The sequence below is a fragment of the Peromyscus leucopus genome, chromosome 23, assembly GCF_004664715.2.
Source record: "Peromyscus leucopus breed LL Stock chromosome 23, UCI_PerLeu_2.1, whole genome shotgun sequence".
Classification (NCBI taxonomy): domain Eukaryota; kingdom Metazoa; phylum Chordata; class Mammalia; order Rodentia; family Cricetidae; genus Peromyscus; species Peromyscus leucopus.
Window position 1 is genome coordinate 32,940,258 of NC_051082.1, and position 20,929 is coordinate 32,961,186.

The following is a 20,929-nucleotide window of genomic DNA, read 5'->3' on the forward strand; positions in this document are numbered from 1 at the left end:
TGTGAAGAAGAGTCAAAGACGGCCCATCCCCCAGCGCTTCCGGTTTGCCACACAACACAGAGGCATTCTCCTTTCTCTATGTGGTCCCTGAAAACCAAAGGGAATTCATTCTTCTTAGAGATTCGAGGCCTGCTTGGAGAACCGAAGATCTGAGTTCTCCATGAAAGATAAACACTGTATTCCAAAGCCAGAACTGCTTCTAAGTAAAAACATCTAGGGGCGGGTGGGGTGGGGCAGGGGGGATGGAGGGAGAGCTCAGCAGTCAAGAGCACTGGCTGCTCTTGCAGAGGACCTGGGTTCAGTTCCCAGCACCCACGTGGGGCTCACACCGGCTGTCACTCCAGTGCCAGAGGATCTGACGCCACAGTCTGGCCACAGGCACTGCATGCGTTGACACAATGCACGCAGTGAAGGTTCTACTGAGAGTCAGTCCAGAGACACTAGCTGCCGGCAGGGCGCCCTCCCAGGGCTGGTGCGGACAGGGCTCTCTCCACTGAGCTACTCGACACTGCGCTCTGCAGTGTGACAGACCTGCTTGAACAAGATGCTATGACAGACCAAACAGGTTTACCTTGCTCTCTAGTTCTTAAGATACAAAATAAATTTCATCTTCCTCCACTGTTATTTTGAAAAATTTTAAATATACAGGGAAAAAAGTCCTTTACTTCTCCTCAAAGTTCCCTGGTTGCTAATAGTGCTACCCTATCTCCTTCTCCCGTCCACACACACCTGTGAATTGAGAGCTGGATCCACACAGTCACGAGCATGCGTCTCCTGAGAGCAAAGACATATCCAGATTTCTCACTATTATTAGGAAATACAATCGCAGTGTCTAAGTAGTACCTGACACACAATTCAAAGTGGAGGTCCCTGTTTGCCTGGCCTCGTGGCTTCTAACCCACCTCATCCTGCAGTCACACGGTACCCCATCATCGCCTCCCATTCAAGTCAGACCCTACAGCTTTGTTTCTGCTAGTTTTCTCTTTCGTGACTCAATTCTTCCCCCAATTCAGAACATCAAAGCATTTCCATGAAGTCTGAAGAGGTCTGTTTACAGAATCTGATGGTAGATTCTAAAATGTGTATGCATCTGGAGAGAACCAAGAACACCCGAGATGTTCTGGAAGAACATCGACGTGGGAAACATTGCCGCTAACGATTTATAAGATGGCCTGCAAAGTCACAGGGCCCTGCTGGCGGACACTGTGGAGACAAACAGGTCAGTGGGCAGAAACGGGAGGGAGGCAGAGTTAGACTCCGGGTTATAACAGGTGGTTCAGGCAATAGGAAATGTGAACCTATCCTCAGGGGAAATGAGATCCAGTTTTCCCTCATATATACACGAAAATCAGTGTCAATACATTGCAAGTAAAATAAATGTAAAATTATAAGCATTTTAGAAAATAACCAGGAAGACAGTTAATGATCTTAGGGGAATTCTCAAGATACATATTGTTAAAGAGGAGAACTGGGGCTGGACAGACGGCTTAGCAGGTAGACTGCTTGCCATGAAATCATCAGGACCTGAGTTTGGATCCCTAGCACCCACATCAAAATCGGGGGGGGGGGGCAGCGGCAGAAACAGGGATCTTTAGGCGCGTTGGCCAGCCAGTCTACTCAGTCAAAGAGCCCCAGGTTAGTGAGAGACCCTGTCTCAAAATAAATAAGGAATGACGGAGGGCACCCAACACCAACCTCCGGCCTCCAGGGGCGCGTGCACAGCACTCACTCGCACGCGCACACACCCCACATACAAGAGAGGTGCAGAGGAGAAGCTAACCAACCCTGCAGACAGTGCTTGAATTAGGGACGCCCATTAGCGAGAGACCATGTCCCCAAACTTTCTTATGCTGAGGTCCTAACTCCAAGTCCTCGGAACGTGACCACACTTGGTGACAGAGGTTTTTAACAAGATGAAATGAGGTCACACAGGTCTGCCCTAACCCAATATAGCCGATGCTCTTCTTAAAAGGTGAGGACACAGACCTACTCAGGAGGAAGGCCATGTGTGGACACCAGAGGAAGGTGGCATGTGCCAGGCACAGACAGATGACTCCACAGCCTTGATTCTCAGGATCACAGCCGTCTCCTCACTTGCTCAGGAGACCGGACAGCATGAATTCTGGGGACACCCAGCCGGGTCACGCCGCCCCAGCAGCCTTGCTGGAGAGCACCTGAACCGTGCGCTACTGCTGACAGGGCTTTCCGCTCCCTTCCTTGGCAGGAAATCCTGTCTTCTCCTGGGTCCGCAGACACCCGTGACTACAACAGGACGAGAAGGCTGGCATCTCTGCCTTCATCCTGTGGCTCTCCTCCTGACTGTCCTATCTCTGAGCAGATCGCACCTGCCCTGCACATAGACAGGTTGGTCCAGAACTATAATTCAGGGTTACTCTGACCAAGATGTACCTAGTCTCTCATCCCCTTCAAGGTAAAGTCATCTACTAGGCACGCTGACCAGAAACACCGGACCGCAAAGGACTGAGGAAAGGTGGCCCTGTGCTCCCGGAGGACCTCTGTCTGCCTGTGCCCAGAGGAGCGGGGATGTGCCTTTCTCCTTCGTCACTCCTTCCCTGCATCCAGAAGCATCTCTCTGTCACAGAGAAGCTGGCTGTCCACAAAGCTTCCTTTTCTCCTTTCTTCCACTGCTAAAAACATGTTTCTGTATCACAAGCACTCACATCTGGGAGAGATCCCCACGTGCACCACACCTGGCTTCCAGGACACCTTCATCCTGGACTTTGTGACTTACACAGCTGTGACAAGTGGATTTCTGTTGATAACTGCAAGTGTGCTTTGGTGCTTGCAATAGCACCCCTAAACCCCAACACAGCAGAACAGCACAGGCACCAAGAAGAAACTACATCTACCTGTAGGTGGTAACACGGAGTCTCTAAAACACACTGGGCAAAAGCAGCAAGACAAATAGACACCGTTTGGTGACTGAATTTATGTAAAATTGCAAAAAAAAAAATAAAGCTGTTTGGAAATATATTAAGTGATACAATTACAAGGAAAATAATAAATCACTTCTATAAAAGGATGGCAGCGGTTAGCAGTGGTCTGGAAGGGCGTGTGCCAGCGGGGACACCGTGGGGCTGCTCAGTTCTCAGGACGTCCTGTTTCTTTCCTAGAAGCAGTGAGAAGAGGGTGGGACTTGCCGATTACCAAATAAACATAGAATGCTAACAAACGATCCTGCCCTGAGCTGTTCACACACACACAGCCTTGGGGGACCCAACAGCAAGGCTGGTTACCATGGGAAGACAACAGGCAGGCATTTTTGGAAGTTTTCCAGAAGAAAAGAAAAGAGAGGGCACAACTTGGAAACCTTCACCTCCAGATACAGTGTTCTGGAGATGAAAATGAGCTGGAGCTTTGGGACAAGTGTGTTCCAGTCACCGGTGCAGAGCTGCGACACAGTGTGGCAGTGCAGGCGGCTGAGTGTCTCCGTGAAGTCCCTTCAGCTACGGCTGCAGGTAAGATGGCTTCATAGCGCAACCAGAAATTCCGCAGCACGGTATGAAAAAGGAGCCGTTGTACATCCTTCGATTATCAGTGGCGGGACAGAGAGCCGCAGCCAGGAGAGCCGGCATGAGGCCGAGCCTGTGAGCTGCAGTTCTACCATTAATTACGTTCCACAGCCCCGAGGCCAAGTCCCAAGAGTGATCAAGTACTATGTTAGAGAATACACTTCCAAAGTTCATGGACAAGGCTTCCCTTTCCAGCCACAGAGACTAACCGATGCCAGCCCAGCCCTCCTCTGGTAAACATCTCTAAACGTGGATGAAAACACGAGACCAGGTATTTTCATGTGTGGGGTTACCCGCCTGTACGGCTGTGTATGCCAGAGATGGCACTGGATCCCCTGGGACTCACGTCACAAATGTTGTGAGCTACTATGTTGGTGTGGGGCGTCTCCAAAAGCAGCCAGTGCTCTTAGCCACTGGCCATCTTTCCAGCTCCAAGAATTTTAAGATGGGTTTTTCTGAGTTTTGCCTCTGAGTGCCTGCAGGAACATCCTTTATAGGAAAGCAATACCCAACTCCCTACAATATAGAGTGTATGATATAACTCACTGACATACTAATAAACAGAAAATGCACATAAATCAAGAAAACAAAAAACCAAACAACAGAAACAGGTGGTCTAAAGGTCAGAATGGGCTAACATAAAGCGAGAGGTGGCAAGCTATTTCGAGAGAACATTAAAGTTCTGAGGTTTAAAAGAATGTTTTATTCCCACAGTTTCTATGAATCAGAATCTGGAAGCAGCTTATCTAGAAAGGTTTGGCTTGAGGTCTGTGCTGACAACTTTATTTGTTCAACTTGGCCGGGACACGGTGCCCGACTCTTGTGTCAAACTTTATTCTGGAGCTCAGTATTTAAATTAGCGGACTTTGAGGATGGCAGACCACTGCCCCACAATGTGGCTGGGCCTCACCTGATCAGCTGAGGGTCTATATAGCTTAAAACATTGGCCTCTCCCAGGAAAAAGAATCCTGGAGGCAGGCAGCTTTCTAGCTCAAGTGTCTGTGACATCAGCTCTACCTGGGTCTCTACCGTGACAGCTCAGTCTGCACACTGTGGACTTGCCAGGCTCATGATCACATGAGTCACACCCTAAAATGATTCCATCCATCTCTTTCTCTTCCTGTCTCCTCTTCTCTCTCTTCCATGCCCCCAACACACAGTACCCCAATACACTCTCTGGGTTCTTTTTCTTTGTATAACCCTAACAGAAGACGACCTAGCTGCTTTCTGTTGCTGTGATAAAACATTCGGACCAAAAGTGATGTCTCAGAAGAATAGGTTTATGTGGCTCACATTTGCAGGTCACAGTCATCACTGAGCAAAGTCAGAGCAGGAAGTCAAGCAGGAAGCTGAAGGCAGGACTGCTCATTACTCGACGAAGCATTATCTCTGACCAGCAACTCACAGCCCAGAAAGTTCAGCAGAAACACGTTGGCTCCCAGGCTCACCCTTAGCTCTCCTACACAGTCCTGGTCCAACTGCATAGGGATGGTGCTACCCACAGTAGACTGGCCCCAATCCACTAATAATCAAGACGATTCCCCATGGACATGCTCACGGGCCAGTCTGCTGTTAAGAAGACTCCCTTCTCAGGTGACTCTAGGCTGTGTCAAGTTGACAGCTAGAGCTCATGAGGACAGAGTTGGAAAGATGGTGGCTGTTCCCATGTGGGCTTCGCCAGGGCTGCCTGAGGGACCTCATGTCATGGCCGCCGGCCCTCAAGGGGGAAGTCAGACAGAAGCGAGGTTTAGATGTCCTCAGCATCACTTCTGCCACACTCTATTCCTAGACACAGACCACCCAACCAATGCGGGAAAGAATTCCAAGAATTAAAGGCCAAGAGAGACAAAAGGGAATGAGGCAGCGATGAAGAACCCCAGCAAAAGAACAGAGACTATTTAAACTGGAAATGAAAGCTGCACAAAATAAACCTAAAATGGAAATTCTCACGACAGATATAAAGTAGAAAAGAGATGGCAGAGGAGAGGGTCCGTGAACAAAGACAGAGGGGGCTATCGGGAAAAGCGGTTAGAAGGAACAAGTGCACCCCAGTGACGGTCACCGGAGGACCGCGATGTCCAACACACGTGCAGAATAACAAAGAGGAACCCACATACGGCCAATGACTGAACCACAAAGGGCACCAAATTAACAACAGCCGTTGCTACAGCGAAACCTGTGCCACCACGTCACGACTCAGCATTGGTGCAGCAGAGGCTAGAGCATCTGCCACACGACCAACCAACCACCCATGCTCACAGCGCCTCATTCACAACGGCCGTAAGCCAGAGACAGACTGACGTCAGTCAGTGAGGAGGAGGACAGTCTGATGTCAGTGGGGAGGACAGTCTGATGTCAGTGGGGAGGAGGAGGACAGTCTGATGTCAGTGGGGAGGAGGGCAGTCTGATGTCAGTGGGGAGGAGGAGGACAGTCTGATGTCAGTGGGGAGGAGGAGGACAGTCTGATGTCAGTGGGGAGGAGAACAGTCTGATGTCAGTGGGGAGGAGGAGGACAGTCTGATGTCAGTGGGGAGAAGGAGGACAGTCTGATGTCAGTGGGGAGAAGGAGGACAGTCTGATGTCAGTGGGGAGGACAGTCTGATGTCAGTGGGGAGAAGGAGGACAGTCTGATGTCAGTGGGGAGGAGGAGGACAGTCTGATGTCAGTGAGGAGGAGGAGGACAGTCTGATGTCAGTGGGGAGGAGGACAGTCTGATGTCAGTGGGGAGGAGGACAGTCTGATGTCAGTGGGGAGGAGGAGGACAGTCTGATGTCAGTGGGGAGGAGGGCAGTCTGATGTCAGTGGGGAGGAGGAGGACAGTCTGATGTCAGTGGGGAGGACAGTCTGATGTCAGTGGGGAGGAGGGCAGTCTGATGTCAGTGGGGAGGAGGACGGTCTGATGTCAGTGGGGAGGAGGGCAGTCTGATGTCAGTGGGGAGGAGGAGGACAGTCTGATGTCAGTGGGGAGGAGGGCAGTCTGATGTCAGTGAGGAGGAGGAGGACAGTCTGATGTCAGTGGGGAGGAGGAGGACAGTCTGATGTCAGTGGGGAGGAGGGCAGTCTGATGTCAGTGGGGAGGAGGAGGACAGTCTGATGTCAGTGGGGAGGAGGACAGTCTGATGTCAGTGGGGAGGAGGAGGACAGTCTGATGTCAGTGGGGAGGAGGAGGACAGTCTGATGTCAGTGAGGAGGAGGAGGACAGTCTGATGTCAGTGGGGAGGAGGACAGTCTGATGTCAGTGGGGAGAAGGAGGACAGTCTGATGTCAGTGGGGAGGAGGGCAGTCTGATGTCAGTGGGGAGGAGGAGGACAGTCTGATGTCAGTGGGGAGGAGGACAGTCTGATGTCAGTGAGGAGGAGGAGGACAGTCTGATGTCAGTGGGGAGGAGGAGGACAGTCTGATGTCAGTGAGGAGGAGGAGGACAGTCTGATGTCAGTGGGGAGAAGGAGGACAGTCTGATGTCAGTGAGGAGGAGGAGGACAGTCTGATGTCAGTGGGGAGGAGGAGGACAGTCTGATGTCAGTGGGGAGGAGGAGGACAGTCTGATGTCAGTGAGGAGGAGGAGGACAGTCTGATGTCAGTGGGGAGGAGGACAGTCTGATGTCAGTGGGGAGGAGGAGGACAGTCTGATGTCAGTGGGGAGGAGGAGGACAGTCTGATGTCAGTGGGGAGGACAGTCTGATGTCAGTGGGGAGGACAGTCTGATGTCAGTGAGGAGGAGGAGGACAGTCTGATGTCAGTGGGGAGGACAGTCTGATGTCAGTGAGGAGGAGGAGGACAGTCTGATGTCAGTGGGGAGGAAGGAGTCTGAGAAGGAGGACAGTCTGATGTCAGTGGGGAGGAGGACAGTCTGATGTCAGTGAGGAGGACAGTCTGATGTCAGTGGGGAGGACAGTCTGATGTCAGTGAGGAGGAGGAGGACAGTCTGATGTCAGTGGGGAGGACAGTCTGATGTCAGTGAGGAGGAGGAGGACAGTCTGATGTCAGTGGGGAGAAGGAGGACAGTCTGATGTCAGTGGGGAGGAGGACAGTCTGATGTCAGTGGGGAGGAGGACAGTCTGATGTCAGTGGGGAGGAGGAGGACAGTCTGATGTCAGTGGGGAGGAGGAGGACAGTCTGATGTCAGTGGGGAGGAGGAGGACAGTCTGATGTCAGTGGGGAGGAGGACAGTCTGATGTCAGTGGGGAGGAGGAGGACAGTCTGATGTCAGTGGGGAGGACAGTCTGATGTCAGTGGGGAGGAGGAGGACAGTCTGATGTCAGTGGGGAGGAGGACAGTCTGATGTCAGTGGGGAGGACAGTCTGATGTCAGTGAGGAGGAGGAGGACAGTCTGATGTCAGTGGGGAGGAGGAGGACAGTCTGATGTCAGTGAGGAGGAGGAGGACAGTCTGATGTCAGTGAGGAGGAGGAGGACAGTCTGATGTCAGTGAGGAGGAGGAGGACAGTCTGATGTCAGTGGGGAGAAGGAGGACAGTCTGTGAAACAAACAAAGGACACACAGCTCAGGCAGGGGGAGGCAGGCAGACTGGGAAGGGCTGGTGTGTGGTCATACGGTGGTATACAACTGCCATAGCTCAGAATCTTATGTGGATAAAGTTTACTGTGTCTAAGCTTTTCCTCAGGAAAACTGGTTTTTAAAAGCAAAGAATTAACCCGAGAGGGAGAGACACACCTCAGCATCCAAGGGGACAGTGATATGAGTGACAGCTGACATCACGTGACAACAGAGGCTTGGAGTGCCAGCAGCACAGGGAAGAGGCCCCAGATCTCTTCCTCCTGTTGACCACGGCTCAGAAGCCAGCTAGCAAGCCACTGAACCAGGTTCGCCCGGAGTGTGCACTTCATGGAAATGGGTGAGAAATGCCGCCTGGCTCTGCCATCAGTTCTTCCCCAAGCTAACAGCTCCTAGAGACCAGGAGAAGAAGGCCAACTTGCAGCTCCCCTTGGGAGGAATGAGAAGAGGGAGGTGTGTGCCCCACATTCCAGCCTCCCAACACAGCCAAAGGACTCGACTGTGCTGGCCCAGGCTCCAGGCACAGAGGAGGAATGGGCACACCTTGGCCTGAGGGCTGCCAAACAGAACTCGGCAGCTGCTGCGGCATCAGACCTCTGGCACCTTGAAGAAACGCCTGCACAGCTCCTCAGGGAGGAGAGAGAGGAGCGGAGCATGTGTCTGCGTCTAATACTTGGCCTTCAGGAAAACTGCCCAGGGCACTGATTTACGGCTCACTAGACTGTGGTGCAGGTAGATTATTCTTTAACTTTCTCCTTTTCTGAAAGCAGCAATCGAGGACCGAGTTGAGGCCTTTCTTCTTTAAGTGCAAATGCTGTGACTCTTCCACCCCCAGTGACTCCCCTGGTCTCCTGCACTGAAGAGCACCCAGGGAGGGTCCACTTTCACTCAGCTGACGTCACCTGGCCTTACTGCATCTCCTCTGCTGTCTGTAAGATCTGTTGTGATGACTCCTTCATGCCTAACGCTGGGAACTGAGCTCTGTTGTTCTTCATTGTTCCTCTAGAGATTTGTCAACATTCATTTAAAAAAAAAAACAAATGTTTGCCTTGTTAGTATTCTATTTCATATTTCATTTACATTTTTCTAATTTATTTTCCCTACGTACTGAAACTAATTTCTGTTTCAAAGGCTAACATAGATCTACTCAAACTTTTTTAACACACACATTTGCAGACCTTAAAACAACTATGTCGGCTTCATGTCACAATAGTGTGACGTATTCTTTCTACCAAGATAATATTTTCAATTTTTCCAATTTTCTTTGGTTCTTCTGTTATCCAGAGCTAACTTGTTCAGTAGTAAAATACTGGGGGTAGTCTACATAGTTTATTGTTAGTTCCTAATTCAATTCCATTACTATCAGGAATGTACTCTGCAAGATGCCAGTTTTTGAGACTTCTATGAATTGAGAAAATTCCTCTCAGCAAATGGTACTAGAACTGAATATACACACGGAAAAATAAAAGCCTACCCCACTACCGTGCATACACTTGATTCAATCACAGAGCTAAATATAGTTTCTAGAAGTAAACAGAAGAAGAAAGCTTTACAGCCTAGGGGTAAGCAGATACTTCCTAAGATACAGAAAGCCCTATCAATAAAAAATAAAACAAAAAACCTTGTAAAAGGTCTTTACAAAGTAAAGCCAAATTAAAATACTTTGGCTATCAAGAAATAATATTAAGAAAATTGAAACTAAACTACAAACTGGAAGGAAAAATTATAAAAATGTAAGTAAAGAGAATTTATATGAAGTATTAATAAAACATTAAATATTATAAAATGAGGGGCACATTACATAAGTTCCTGAAAAGGTGCTCAAGATATACGTCATCAGAGGAGGACAGACTGACCATAACAAGATGCATTTCACACCGAGCAGAGCAAGTCAAACGGAAACACCAGCAACAGCAGCTACAGGCAGGCTGCGGCACTGCCTTCCCATGCACTGACGGTGACGGGCACCAGCGCATACGCAGCCACTCTGGAGGACGGCTGGGTCTTTCTTAGAAAGGTGAGTACAGTTGCCTGGTTAGAGGTGAGCAGAGCACCAGTCTTATAAAGTTGAACATATACCTCCCCAACGACTGATCTAGCCTATTCATCCTATCCAGAGACCTAAACACAGTCATTCATAAAAATATGTATAAGCTTTATAGCTCTACTCTGAAGAGCAAAAACTAGAAGCAACTCCTGGGCCCATCAGCAGGGGAATCATCACACGGAGAAGAAAATGCTGACAGGGACACTCACACGTGCAAATCTCAAAGACTCTCTGCAGGACGAGTGTCTCCAGACACTGACTGTATGCTGTCACCACACTGTTGACACAAAGCTTAGCAAGAGAGAAATAGTCTGTGGTGACGGAGGACGAGGCAAATTGCTTATGCAACAGAGATTTAGGTGAACTGCTGAGGCACCCAGAAGCCTTCTGGGTGACAGAAAGTTCCCACATCCAACTTGATAACATACTTCAGAGAACTCATCCAATCATAATACACGAGGCATACACCTCTCACTGCATATATATTTACCACAAAGGAAAAAAATAAAAATAGCTTAAGAAAATGTCAACACTCAAGAGAAAATCACTTTTGAATGTTCCCCAAGACAACTTTTTAAATATTTACATTAGGGTTACTGAAATCCAGTTTTAGAAGTAAGAACCCAAGCGCTGCCAAACTCATCAGCACAGACGCTGCTGTGAGGCTAGGGGTCTCTCTGCAGTGCAAAGGAGTCACCAGCCTGCTTCCATCACTCGGACTGGCCTCCAATGCCACAGAGCTCTGCAGACGAAGTCACAGCGAGACAGAGATGTACATAAATAAAAAGAGAAGGGTTAACAGGAAATGACAGGAAGTCCCAGATCCAGTAAAAGGAAGGCGTCATACCTGTTGGGAGAGGGATGTAGATCCTTTTCTCTAGTCTCCTTCGCAAAGCTTCATCGATGTCCCATGGGAAGTTAGTGGCAGCCAGAACCATCACCATTTTGGACGGATCATCATTCTCTAAGGCTCCCCCAACTCCTGTGCAGGGAGAGGGCTGTCAGTGTCCTGTAATGGCCATTTCAGCCCTGCCCTCAGCCAGCCTCTCCAGTGTCAGCCACGGCTCTTGGTGGAGCCTCAGTAAAGCAGCTTCCCACGCCTGTGACCTTGATGGAGTGGAAAACCAGACACCAACACAGAAGAGGACAAAGGAGCTACAGAATTTGACACCCAAGGAGGGATCTTCCAGCCTTTATGGAGAAAACAGTGCACGCTGCTTCTGAAAATTCAGACTGGAATGTTTTCACTATAAATTGCCTCTTTTTTTCCTTCCTAGTCTTGGGTTTAATTTCGTTGGCTTTCTCAGGAAGTGAGAATGGCTGACACACTGCACAGTGTTTTATGATCAGAACAACCAAGAGTTTGTGTGCACTGACTGCTTCTTCACAATTAAAATTACAGGATTAAAAACTTTATCCCAGCATGGCAGTGCACACTTTTAATCCCAGCACTCGGGAGGCAGAGGCGAGGGAATCTCTGTGAGTTCAAGGCCAGCCTGGTCTATGTATCAAGTTCAAGAACAGCAAGATCTACATATCAAGAGAACTTGTCTAAAGACACAACAGCATCATCAAAACCTTTAAGAGTACAAACTGGCTCTGGGCAATACCCAGGAAATGTTATTCATACGTTAGCTCACAAACATGATGTTTATCAAAGCACATTAGCCCAATGTAACATGCATAATAAATAAACCATTACTAAATGTCTTTTTAAATCGTTCTTATGAGGAATAAATCTCTCCATCTAACAAGCAGCCATGATACTAGTCAATGAAATCCTGCTGGCTGAATGTGTATTCAGTGATGCCTGGCCCCAATTTTAAACACCTCATGTTTTCTGCAATGCTTTCCTCCCAAATAAAAATATTCCTTACTTTCATATATAAGCAAGAGTTGAAATGGCACACTGACTGAGGGACAGGTCTCCTAGCACACAGCACCATTGTTGGTCTCTCAGTGCCCGGCATTGTGTACCATGTGATTTTAAGAACCCATCCTAAGGGTAGTGTTTTGAATGAGAATGGCCCCCATAGGCTCCCCAGTTAGAGGAACTTTGGGGGAAGGATTAGGGGGTGTGGCCTTGCTAGAGGAGGTGTGTCACTAGGGGTAGGTTGTACAGTGTCAAAAGTCCAGCCCAGGCAGAGTCTCGTCTCCATCTCTCTCTCTCTCTGTGACTGCAACTTGCAAATCAGGTGTGAGCGCTCAAGTGTTTCTCCAGCACTATGCCTGCCGGGATCCCCACCAGGATAACAATGACTAACCCTCGGAAACCGTGAGCCAGCCCTAGTCAAATGCTTTCTTCTAAAATTGCCTTGGTCGTGATGCCTCTTCACAGCAATAGAACAGTGACTGAGACATGGAGGCCACAACTGGTGGATGATCAAACCCAGCACGTGCTGAATATTTTAGACACTTTTTTATCTTGTCTTGTGGACTGCTTAGACTGACTGTTGTCTATCACACAACTACCAGACTGAGCTGAGTCTAAAGAAGTGCTAAGCCCCACCTCTCCTTTCCTCACGGCTCCCCAAACGCTTCTCCTCGTTGCCCAGACAACTCCGGCCATGCATCACAGCCCTCTGCCTCCTGTGCCGCAGCCCTCCCCTCCTGACCACTGCAACTGCTACCCCCAGAGTTCCCTCTGCCACAGAGGAACCTTGTGTGACTTCTGGTCAGCTGTCTGCCTCTGCCGTAGCAGTTGGTCTCAAAGGTTTTGGTCTCCAGACCTTTGATGCTCTTAAAAAATCCTATCACAGTGTGGAGTTTGTTTATCAGTGCTTTCCATTAGAAACAAAACCCGGACAGGCAGGAAGTGGCCCAGTGCCTGCCCACCAGACACAGGCTCTAAGTTCCACCCGGCACCATAAGTAGATAGATGACAGACAGACAGACAGACAGACAGATAGAATGCTCAAAGTATTAATTCATTGTAAAAATAAGACTCCATGACTCATCTAATTACAATTTATCTTATGAAAAACAATCATAGTTTTCAAAACCTCCCAAGTCTTAATTAGAAGACCTTTTTTGTTGTTTTGTTTTTGTTTTTCCAGACAGGATTTCTCTGTGTAGCTCTGGCTGTCCTAGAACTCACTCGGTAGACCAGGCTGGCCTTGAACTCAGAGATCAGCCTACCTCTGCCTCCTGCGTGTTGGGATTAAAGCCATGGGCCACCACTGCCGGGCCTAGAAGACTTTTTAAAGGGCACAACGTCTGAGTAAGAGCACAGCTGCACTCTCCCACCTGCTTCTGCCCTCCATCCTCTGGCACTCTGCAGGTTCTGTGGACCCTGGATACTCTTACTACAGACTTGGGAGAGAATTAAAGCAAAACCAGTAAACGGGCCTTGATGTTACTACTGAAACTGTGGAGACCTTGTGGAGCCCTCCAGTGGTCTGGAGGCCCAGGGACTCCCAGTCATACCTCAGAGCCTTGGCTCTGCCAGCAAACTCGTTGGTGGCCGGAATGGTCCCTTGCTCCATAGCCTAGAACCTGGACACTGGCACATGGTTCACTGCGAGTACTCAATGAGTCCTTCCAGATGCATGAACAAGTGACTAAAAAGAACTCCCAGCTGCCTCCTGATCCTCACTGAGAACTTACAAAGCCTGGGTCCAGCCATGCTGGAAGGAGTGATCGTGGGAGAGTCTTTAAATGTCAGTTACCGTCCATCTGGACAAGCAGCTCAGACTTGACTCTGCGACTTGCTTCATGCTCGTCCGATGTTCCTCTTCGACTGCAGATAGAATCTATTTCATCAATGAAGATCGTGGTGGGGGCGTAGAACCTAGCCTTGGTGAAAACATTGAAAGTAATCATTCAGTGGTCTCATAAAGCACTCCGTATTTTTAAGTCATTCTAAAATAGCGGCAAATGAAAGCTATAATTTCTGTTTATTAGGTGCTACCCCTGTCTTGTCCCTGATAATCTTTTTAGGGAAAAAAATCCAAAATTAAAACTTACATAGTTGGTGACAGTGGGTAAAAGATACACAGAGATTCAATACTATTTTTCTATGTTTTAGTTATTATTCTTTTGAGACAGACCTTACTTTGTAGTCCTGACTGGCCTGGAACTGGTTATATAGACCAGACTGGCCTCAAACTCAAGTGATCTACTTGTCTGCCTCCCGAGGCATGTGGCACCACACCTGGCAATTCTTTCTAGTTTTAGAGATTCCAACATGGAAAGAAAAAAAAAACCTTACTGGAAGCAATTTTAAATAAATTGATATCTACTGACAGATCCACCTCTAGCTGGTTTTTAAAAGTCTTCTGTCCTTCACTGCACTAGACATCCAAAATGCCAATCACCCTCATTGGACAGGATGCTAAAGGGCCTTTCTTCATCTCATAGAGAAAGATATATTGAAGACACACCAAGTATTCCACAAAATCCACTACTACTAATATGCCCACAGCTACCACGATACACCCACACCACTCTTTCAGAAGATCACAAGGGGCGCAGACCTGGATATGAGGAACCATAGGCCCAGACAGACAAACAGCACTTGGGAATCCAAGTAATAGCACACTTACCATTTCAAACAACAGACGGACTAACTTCTCAGATTCACCTCTGTACTTAGAAGTCAGTGTAGAAGAGGAGACATTAAAAAAGGTTGTCCCACATTCAGTGGCAACTGCTTTAGCTAGCATGGTTTTCCCAGTCCCTGGAGGTCCAACCATTAGCACACCCTGAAAATCCAAAGAGGAATTAAGCAGCATACTAGATTTAAATGCTTTTCATAAACTACCATCAACTGATCACGCTGCTGTGCATGAGGATCCCCAGCAAAATGTAAACTCGGTTGTCATGGTGAGACTAGTGCATTTAGCAAGAGCAACAAGAAAATGATAAAAGTGATTTCTCCAAGTGTTTCAGGTCAGAAGTGGCCAGAGATAAGCTCATAAAAAATGGCTGAGCAGGTATGGTGCTCACGCCCATAATCCTGGCACATGAATAGTGTACATGGAGTGTTCAGAGATGGAGGCTAGTGTGGACCACAGAAGAGACTCTGTCTGGTAAAACAAAAGGTAAGGAGGGGAAAGGAGGGGAGAAGGAAGAAAGGGGAGAGGAAACAGAAGCTGTGGCAGCAAAGAGCCCTTTCATGCATTCAGAGGGATTCACCGTTCCTGAACTCAAGGGGAGAGAATCCTATACTTCTGTGGACTACTTAGAGCAACCCTCCTGGGGCTGGGAAGACGGCTCAGTGGTAAAGAGAATGAGCTACTCCTGCAGGGGACCTGAGCTCAGTACTTGGTAAAGAGAATGAGCTACTCCTGCAGGGGACCTGAGCTCAGTTCCCAGCACCCACATAAGGCATTTTACAACCACCTTTATCTCCAGCTCCAGGGGATCCAATGCCCTCTTCTGGCCTCTAGAGGCACCTGCACTCACATGCACAGACACAGACACAGAGATACACATAATTTAACTTGTGTAACTTTTTATTTACAGAAATAGACACCCAAAGCTCTTAAACTAACCTCTCGCTCAGCCACGGAAACCCATGACTTGGAAGGCGGCAGCCCCGCTGCTCTAAGCTCCCCCGCTCTTGCTGTGCGGTTGGCTGCAGCACATCTCACTACAGATTCACAAGCAGGTGTGGAGGGGTGTGAGCTGCCCAGCGCACCAACACTGGCAACACACAGCTCCACGGCAGGCTGCCCTGCGTTATGAAGCGTCCCCACGTTAAGACTGTCAGACACACTCACCTTCCACGGCCTTCGAATCCCTTTGAAAAAGTCAGGCATCCACATGGGAAGGACAACAGCTTCCCGGAGCAACTTCTTCGCCTCCTCCAGATCTGCGATGTCATCCCTCGGAGAGAACAGTTGCATCTTACTCAGGGACACCTCTGATTTATGGCCACTGCCAATTACTTTAAATTTATTTACTTATAAAATTATCTTATAGTAAGGCTGTATTCTAACTCTTACTATTAAAAACGACCAGTGAAAACACACTGGGTCACTAATTAGAACACATTATGCAGTTAGCAAACTCTGTCAGCAACAAATGAAATGTCACGTCCCCTGTTGGATTCTGACAGAACTGTTGTTACAGACGAGGCATTATCGGGAGATCGATGGGGAGGAGAGAAGAGCCACACAAGCCGGTCTTATGACTTGTTTTCTTCTCTACTGTAACTCAGGACGCTCACCAGTGAATGCTAGGGTTCCGAGACACAATGTCCCTCTCCAGGGCTTCCACCAGATCCTTATCGTATCCAGCGCCGTCAAATTTGGGGATTTCACCATCACTTGCACCGTCTTGCATATTTTTCCTTCCCTGGAGGTATGGATAAAAAGGTTATGGTCAGCAACAAAATAACTTTGATATCACTAAGTTTTCAACACACAATGTGACTGTATGTGCGTGTGTATACATGCGTGTCCATGTGTTTATGTGTCTGTGTCTGCAGAGAGCAGGGACCAGGGAGGAAATCCAGAGCCTAGCATGCTGAGCAAGCACCCTAACGCTGAGCCCCCTTCCCAGCCCAGAGGCATCTCTTTAAAAATATTTTCTTCAGAAGGGTGTGGTGGCACACACTTTTAATCCTAGCACTCGGGAGGCAGAGGCAGGTGGATCTCTGTGAGTTCGAGGCCAGCTTGGTCTATACAGTGAGTTCCAGGACAGCCAGGGCTACATGGAGAAACTCTGTCTCGAAAAGCAATATATTTTTTCTTACTATTTAAAATAGTATCCTCTGGTTGCTTCGATGCCATCCTACCCAATTAATTCATCCCCAAGTAGACCATCCTCACATCTACGTTCTTGGAGACAGCTGCAGGTAGGACTTGGCCAACCTTCACTGGATCCAGCGGTGTGGAGAAGCCTGCCTCTGACTCACTGGACACAAAGTGTTGCCCTTCTGCTAGAAAACAGACAAGTGACATGCAAGAAGAAAATTCATTACTGTGCACTTGCCTTATGGCAGAATACCTCACACAGTATCTCACTTGACATGCCAGCCCAACATCACAGACTGCTTCTCCTTTTCTATGGATAAGAAAATGGGCCTTAGAAAAGCCAAGGAGCTAAATGCTTCTCAGCCTTTTGACTAAGTGTAGAGGCTAAGTCCGACTCGACTCACCAGTAAATTTTGGGCAGAAAATGTGGCTCAGGCCTTCCTGTCTTCCTAAAGCAACATGTTTCTATGGCCATCCCAGCTCACAGCTGACTAATTGCTTCATACTTCAGAACAAAGGCTCCAGGCAAGATGGAGCTGGGATTTTTCCTGCACTTCCAGAGCCTTCCTTTGCCACTGTAGGCCACCACCTGGGACTCAGTGGTCCCCTTCAGGACAGCTCTCTGGGCCCCATCACAGAACTGCTCATCATGGTATCCCACGCTGTAACATCCAAACGCCCTCTCATCTCTGCCGCCTCTTTCTTCTGCTCAGTACCTTCCAGGCTCATGCCCAGAGGACCTTGTTTCACTCATAGTATTAAGACCTAAGGAAATGTTTGATCTGCCTTAAATTCTTTTACTAATATTGTGTCTTAAAAGGAAAAAAGAATTCTAGGCTACCGCTCTATGAGCTCCTGGGCTCTGCCAGGATTCATTCAGTGCTGAGGAGGTGAATGTGGAAATTGCTCCACCTTCTCAGAGATTTCAACCACGGCAACAGCTTTAATGAGCAGAGCCGTGCCGTGTCCAGAGCATCGGCCCCTTTTCTGTCTGATCTAAAAGTGAAAGGCAGAGGGTCACGATGAGGAGACAGCAGACCACGATGGCCTTCTCAGGTTGTACTTCGGAGATAAACGGAGAGGCACAGGCAGTACCCACAGAGAACCAAATGGCTCCTTTGGCAGACGCTCTGGCCCTCTGAGGCACTAGGTGAAGAGCCAAACAGTGTTCTGGTGACCTGATGACGAAGATTGACTTCCATGGGCAGTCTAACAGTAGGGCTGGGCTGAACGCTTCGTAGGAGCCTTGCAGTTCAGATAGCACATATTAAAACCGACTCTTAAGGTAAGCAGACTTCTGGCACACTGACACAACCCGACCTCAGCCAATGTAAATCAAGCTCTGCCTCCGATCACATTTTACGACACGGCTACAAGCCACATTCAAGCCAATCCCTGGGAGCTCTGTGGTCATTTTAGAGTGTTCTAGAAACAAAGCAGCAACAGGCGTCAACAGAAACCAACCTATCTGGCTCCTAACAAGCCTTCGCAAGCCTTTGTAATTTGAGACTTGCCAAATTAAAATGAAGTTCAAATTTTCCTTTCACATATTGTCCACATAACAGGGAGACGTGACGCACACCAAGAGGAAGGAAATGCCGTCTTTGTCTCAAAGAAACAGGAATCATGGGATTCTAAGTAGCTGTGAGCAGTGATTATATAGCTGGTCTGATCACAAGTGTGGTTTCCGGGCAGGGGATGAAGATGCATCGCGTTGCCCTCACTGAGCATCTAGTCCAGTGGGGGAAAGCGAGTCATCAATGTGACTGAATGAAGAGCCTGGAGAAATGGGCAGCAGTTGAGTTTGGCCTTTATTAAAAAAAAAAAAAAAAAAAAAAAAACCAGCATGGAGTAGCATAATGTGACCTGCATTTTGGACGAGCCTCCCTGCTACCATGGGGAAGAATGCTGGGGTGGAGAGGAAGCACGGGGTTAAAGCCTTTCACTACCGAGGAGGAGAAGTGGTGTGAGAGCCTGAAGGTCCTGCTCAGTACATCCCCGCAGAGATGAACTCCCCCAGTGAGGGCCAAATCAAATCAAATCAAGATGGGGAAGAGAGAGAGCAGGAAACCTAGTGAAGCCAAAGTGAAATCATCAGTAAAAAAGGGCAGCAACTGTCCTCCTAACAAACGTAAATTAGAACGGGAGCAGGCAATATAAATACTGTGTGCCGGAGTGAGGCTGCCGACCAACTGCACACGTTAATGAAATGGACGGCTTTAAGCAATAAAACTATGACTACCACTTGGGACATCGTGACTTATACCTAATACTAGGCTGGAATGTCACAGGGTGATCTCGAAGTCTTTCCTTAGATTTGTGCACCCGTTGTTAAGGTCAGAATTAGCAAGAATTTGGTAGTACAAAGGCTGGCATACTTTTTTCATTAAAGCAAAATACTTAGCGTTTTACTAATTTCTCAATTATTCAAATCAAAACAACTTCCTTAAGAATCTTTTATGAGTAATGTCTAGCCATTCTATCTGAAGGAAAGGAGGCTCTAGGTGATGAATCAAGTATTTAAGCTGCAGCCAATGACTGGCACAGCCTGTCCCCAAATGCAAATAGTACCTGCATTTGCCTTTGCGGCTTCTCGCACTGTGGGACTAAGTGATTGAGGTCCCGTCAATTACTGGCTCTGGGCCCCGGGTGTTTTACGGAAACACTGTTGAATGAACTATATGGAGGAACGATGACCAGATGATAAATGGCTCACACGTCATGCCATTGGAGGAGGACTCCAGGAAACGTGTGCCACGTGAGCAGAGGGGACACTAGTGAGGCAACACCACCCACCAGCTGCTCTGTCACTGCGGAGGAAGAGCCGGGGCCGGTGTGAACACACGAGAGGTGGGTTTCAGGTCAGCACAGGATTTCCTAACAACAGCTCCTGTTCAACAAAGACACCGACTTTCTTGTCAGGCAGTGACAGTGTACAGTCAAGAACAGAACGTCTGGCTGAACTGGAGATGGCCTGCGTGCGGTCTGTTCTGTTGCTTTTCCCATGTCCAACTTACTCTTCTCTACTGCCTGGCTTCAGTGGCCAAAAACTAGTGCAAAATTTCTTGACCATTTCATTACTTTTTTCCTTCTATCTTTCCCTCCTTCCCTCCCCCCTCCCTCTTCCCTCCCCCCTCCCTCTCCCCTCCTCCCCTCCCCCTCCCTCTTTCTCTTGGTGCTAGGGATCAAACCCACGGCCTTACAAATGCTGGGTAAGCACTCAACACAGAACTACATTCTCAGCCTCAATATATCAATTATATTTTTAAAAATATTGTGTGTGTGTGTGTGTGTGTGTGTGTGTGTGTGTGTGTGTGTGTGTACATGCGTGCAGGTGCTTGAAGAAGCCAGAGACATCAGATCCTCCTGGAGCTGGAGTTGCCAAGCCCAGGTCCTCTAGGAGAGCAACATGTGCTTTTAACCTCTGAGTCATCGCTCAGTCCCATAGTCCCTTCTGTAAAATATGAATTTTGTGTCATCTTTTTCCTGTCGTTATTCGTCTCCCACTGTCGGGTTGGTTTAACAGCTAACATCCTCTCCGCTCTCTGTGTCAGTGTCCTGGGAACTTAGCGTGTATCAGCATATTCATTCTAAAAGAGGAATGAAGGAGGGATTCCTCCTTCCACCTCACAGACGAGAAAGCTGAAGGACACAATCCGTAGCCTGTCTGAGCATGAAGCGCAGCCTCGGCACTCCAGCTGCAGGCCAGCGCCTGCACTCAGCCTGTTTACGGGGCACACTGCTGTACTGGGGGCCGCTTCCAGCCCGCAGCGGAAGCAAACACAGGAAATGTTAGATGCCCCCAAACTGCACCACCATAGCCCACTGTTCCACAAAGTCAAGCAGGCTGATAAACACAAAACAGCGCTTACTGATCTGGGTGCTGTGCCCTGCACGGTCCTGATCTGGGTGCTGTGCCCTGCACGGTCCTGATCTGGGTGCTGTGCCCTGCACGGTCCCATCAAGACACAAGATCGTAACAACAAATCCCCAGCAAGCTGCGTGCTCACCAATGTGCACATTCTTTACACGGTATTTATGACCACGTTTAGCGTGCCACACTCGATTCTAGGCACAGAGAACACAGCAACGAAGCAAACAGATAGAGACCTCTGCCTTCCCTCACAAGGCTTAG

At 48.5% G+C, this 20,929-nt stretch overlaps 1 protein-coding gene across 5 annotated transcripts in view; it reads right to left on the bottom strand.

Annotated features, from left to right (window-relative positions):
* The window catches only part of Katnal1 (katanin catalytic subunit A1 like 1), a 57,644-nt gene that overhangs the window by 2,956 nt on the left and 33,759 nt on the right, over positions 1-20,929 (bottom strand). For all 5 annotated transcript variants that reach the window (XM_028878060.2, XM_028878059.2, XM_028878057.2 and 2 more), the window contains exons 5-9: positions 16,266-16,393; positions 15,817-15,922; positions 14,638-14,796; positions 13,762-13,888; positions 10,941-11,075 (exon numbers count right to left, since the gene is read on the bottom strand). In XM_028878060.2, the coding sequence (XP_028733893.1) occupies positions 10,941-11,075; positions 13,762-13,888; positions 14,638-14,796; positions 15,817-15,922; positions 16,266-16,393 (655 nt within the window). The remainder of the gene's footprint in view (positions 1-10,940; positions 11,076-13,761; positions 13,889-14,637; positions 14,797-15,816; positions 15,923-16,265; positions 16,394-20,929) is intronic.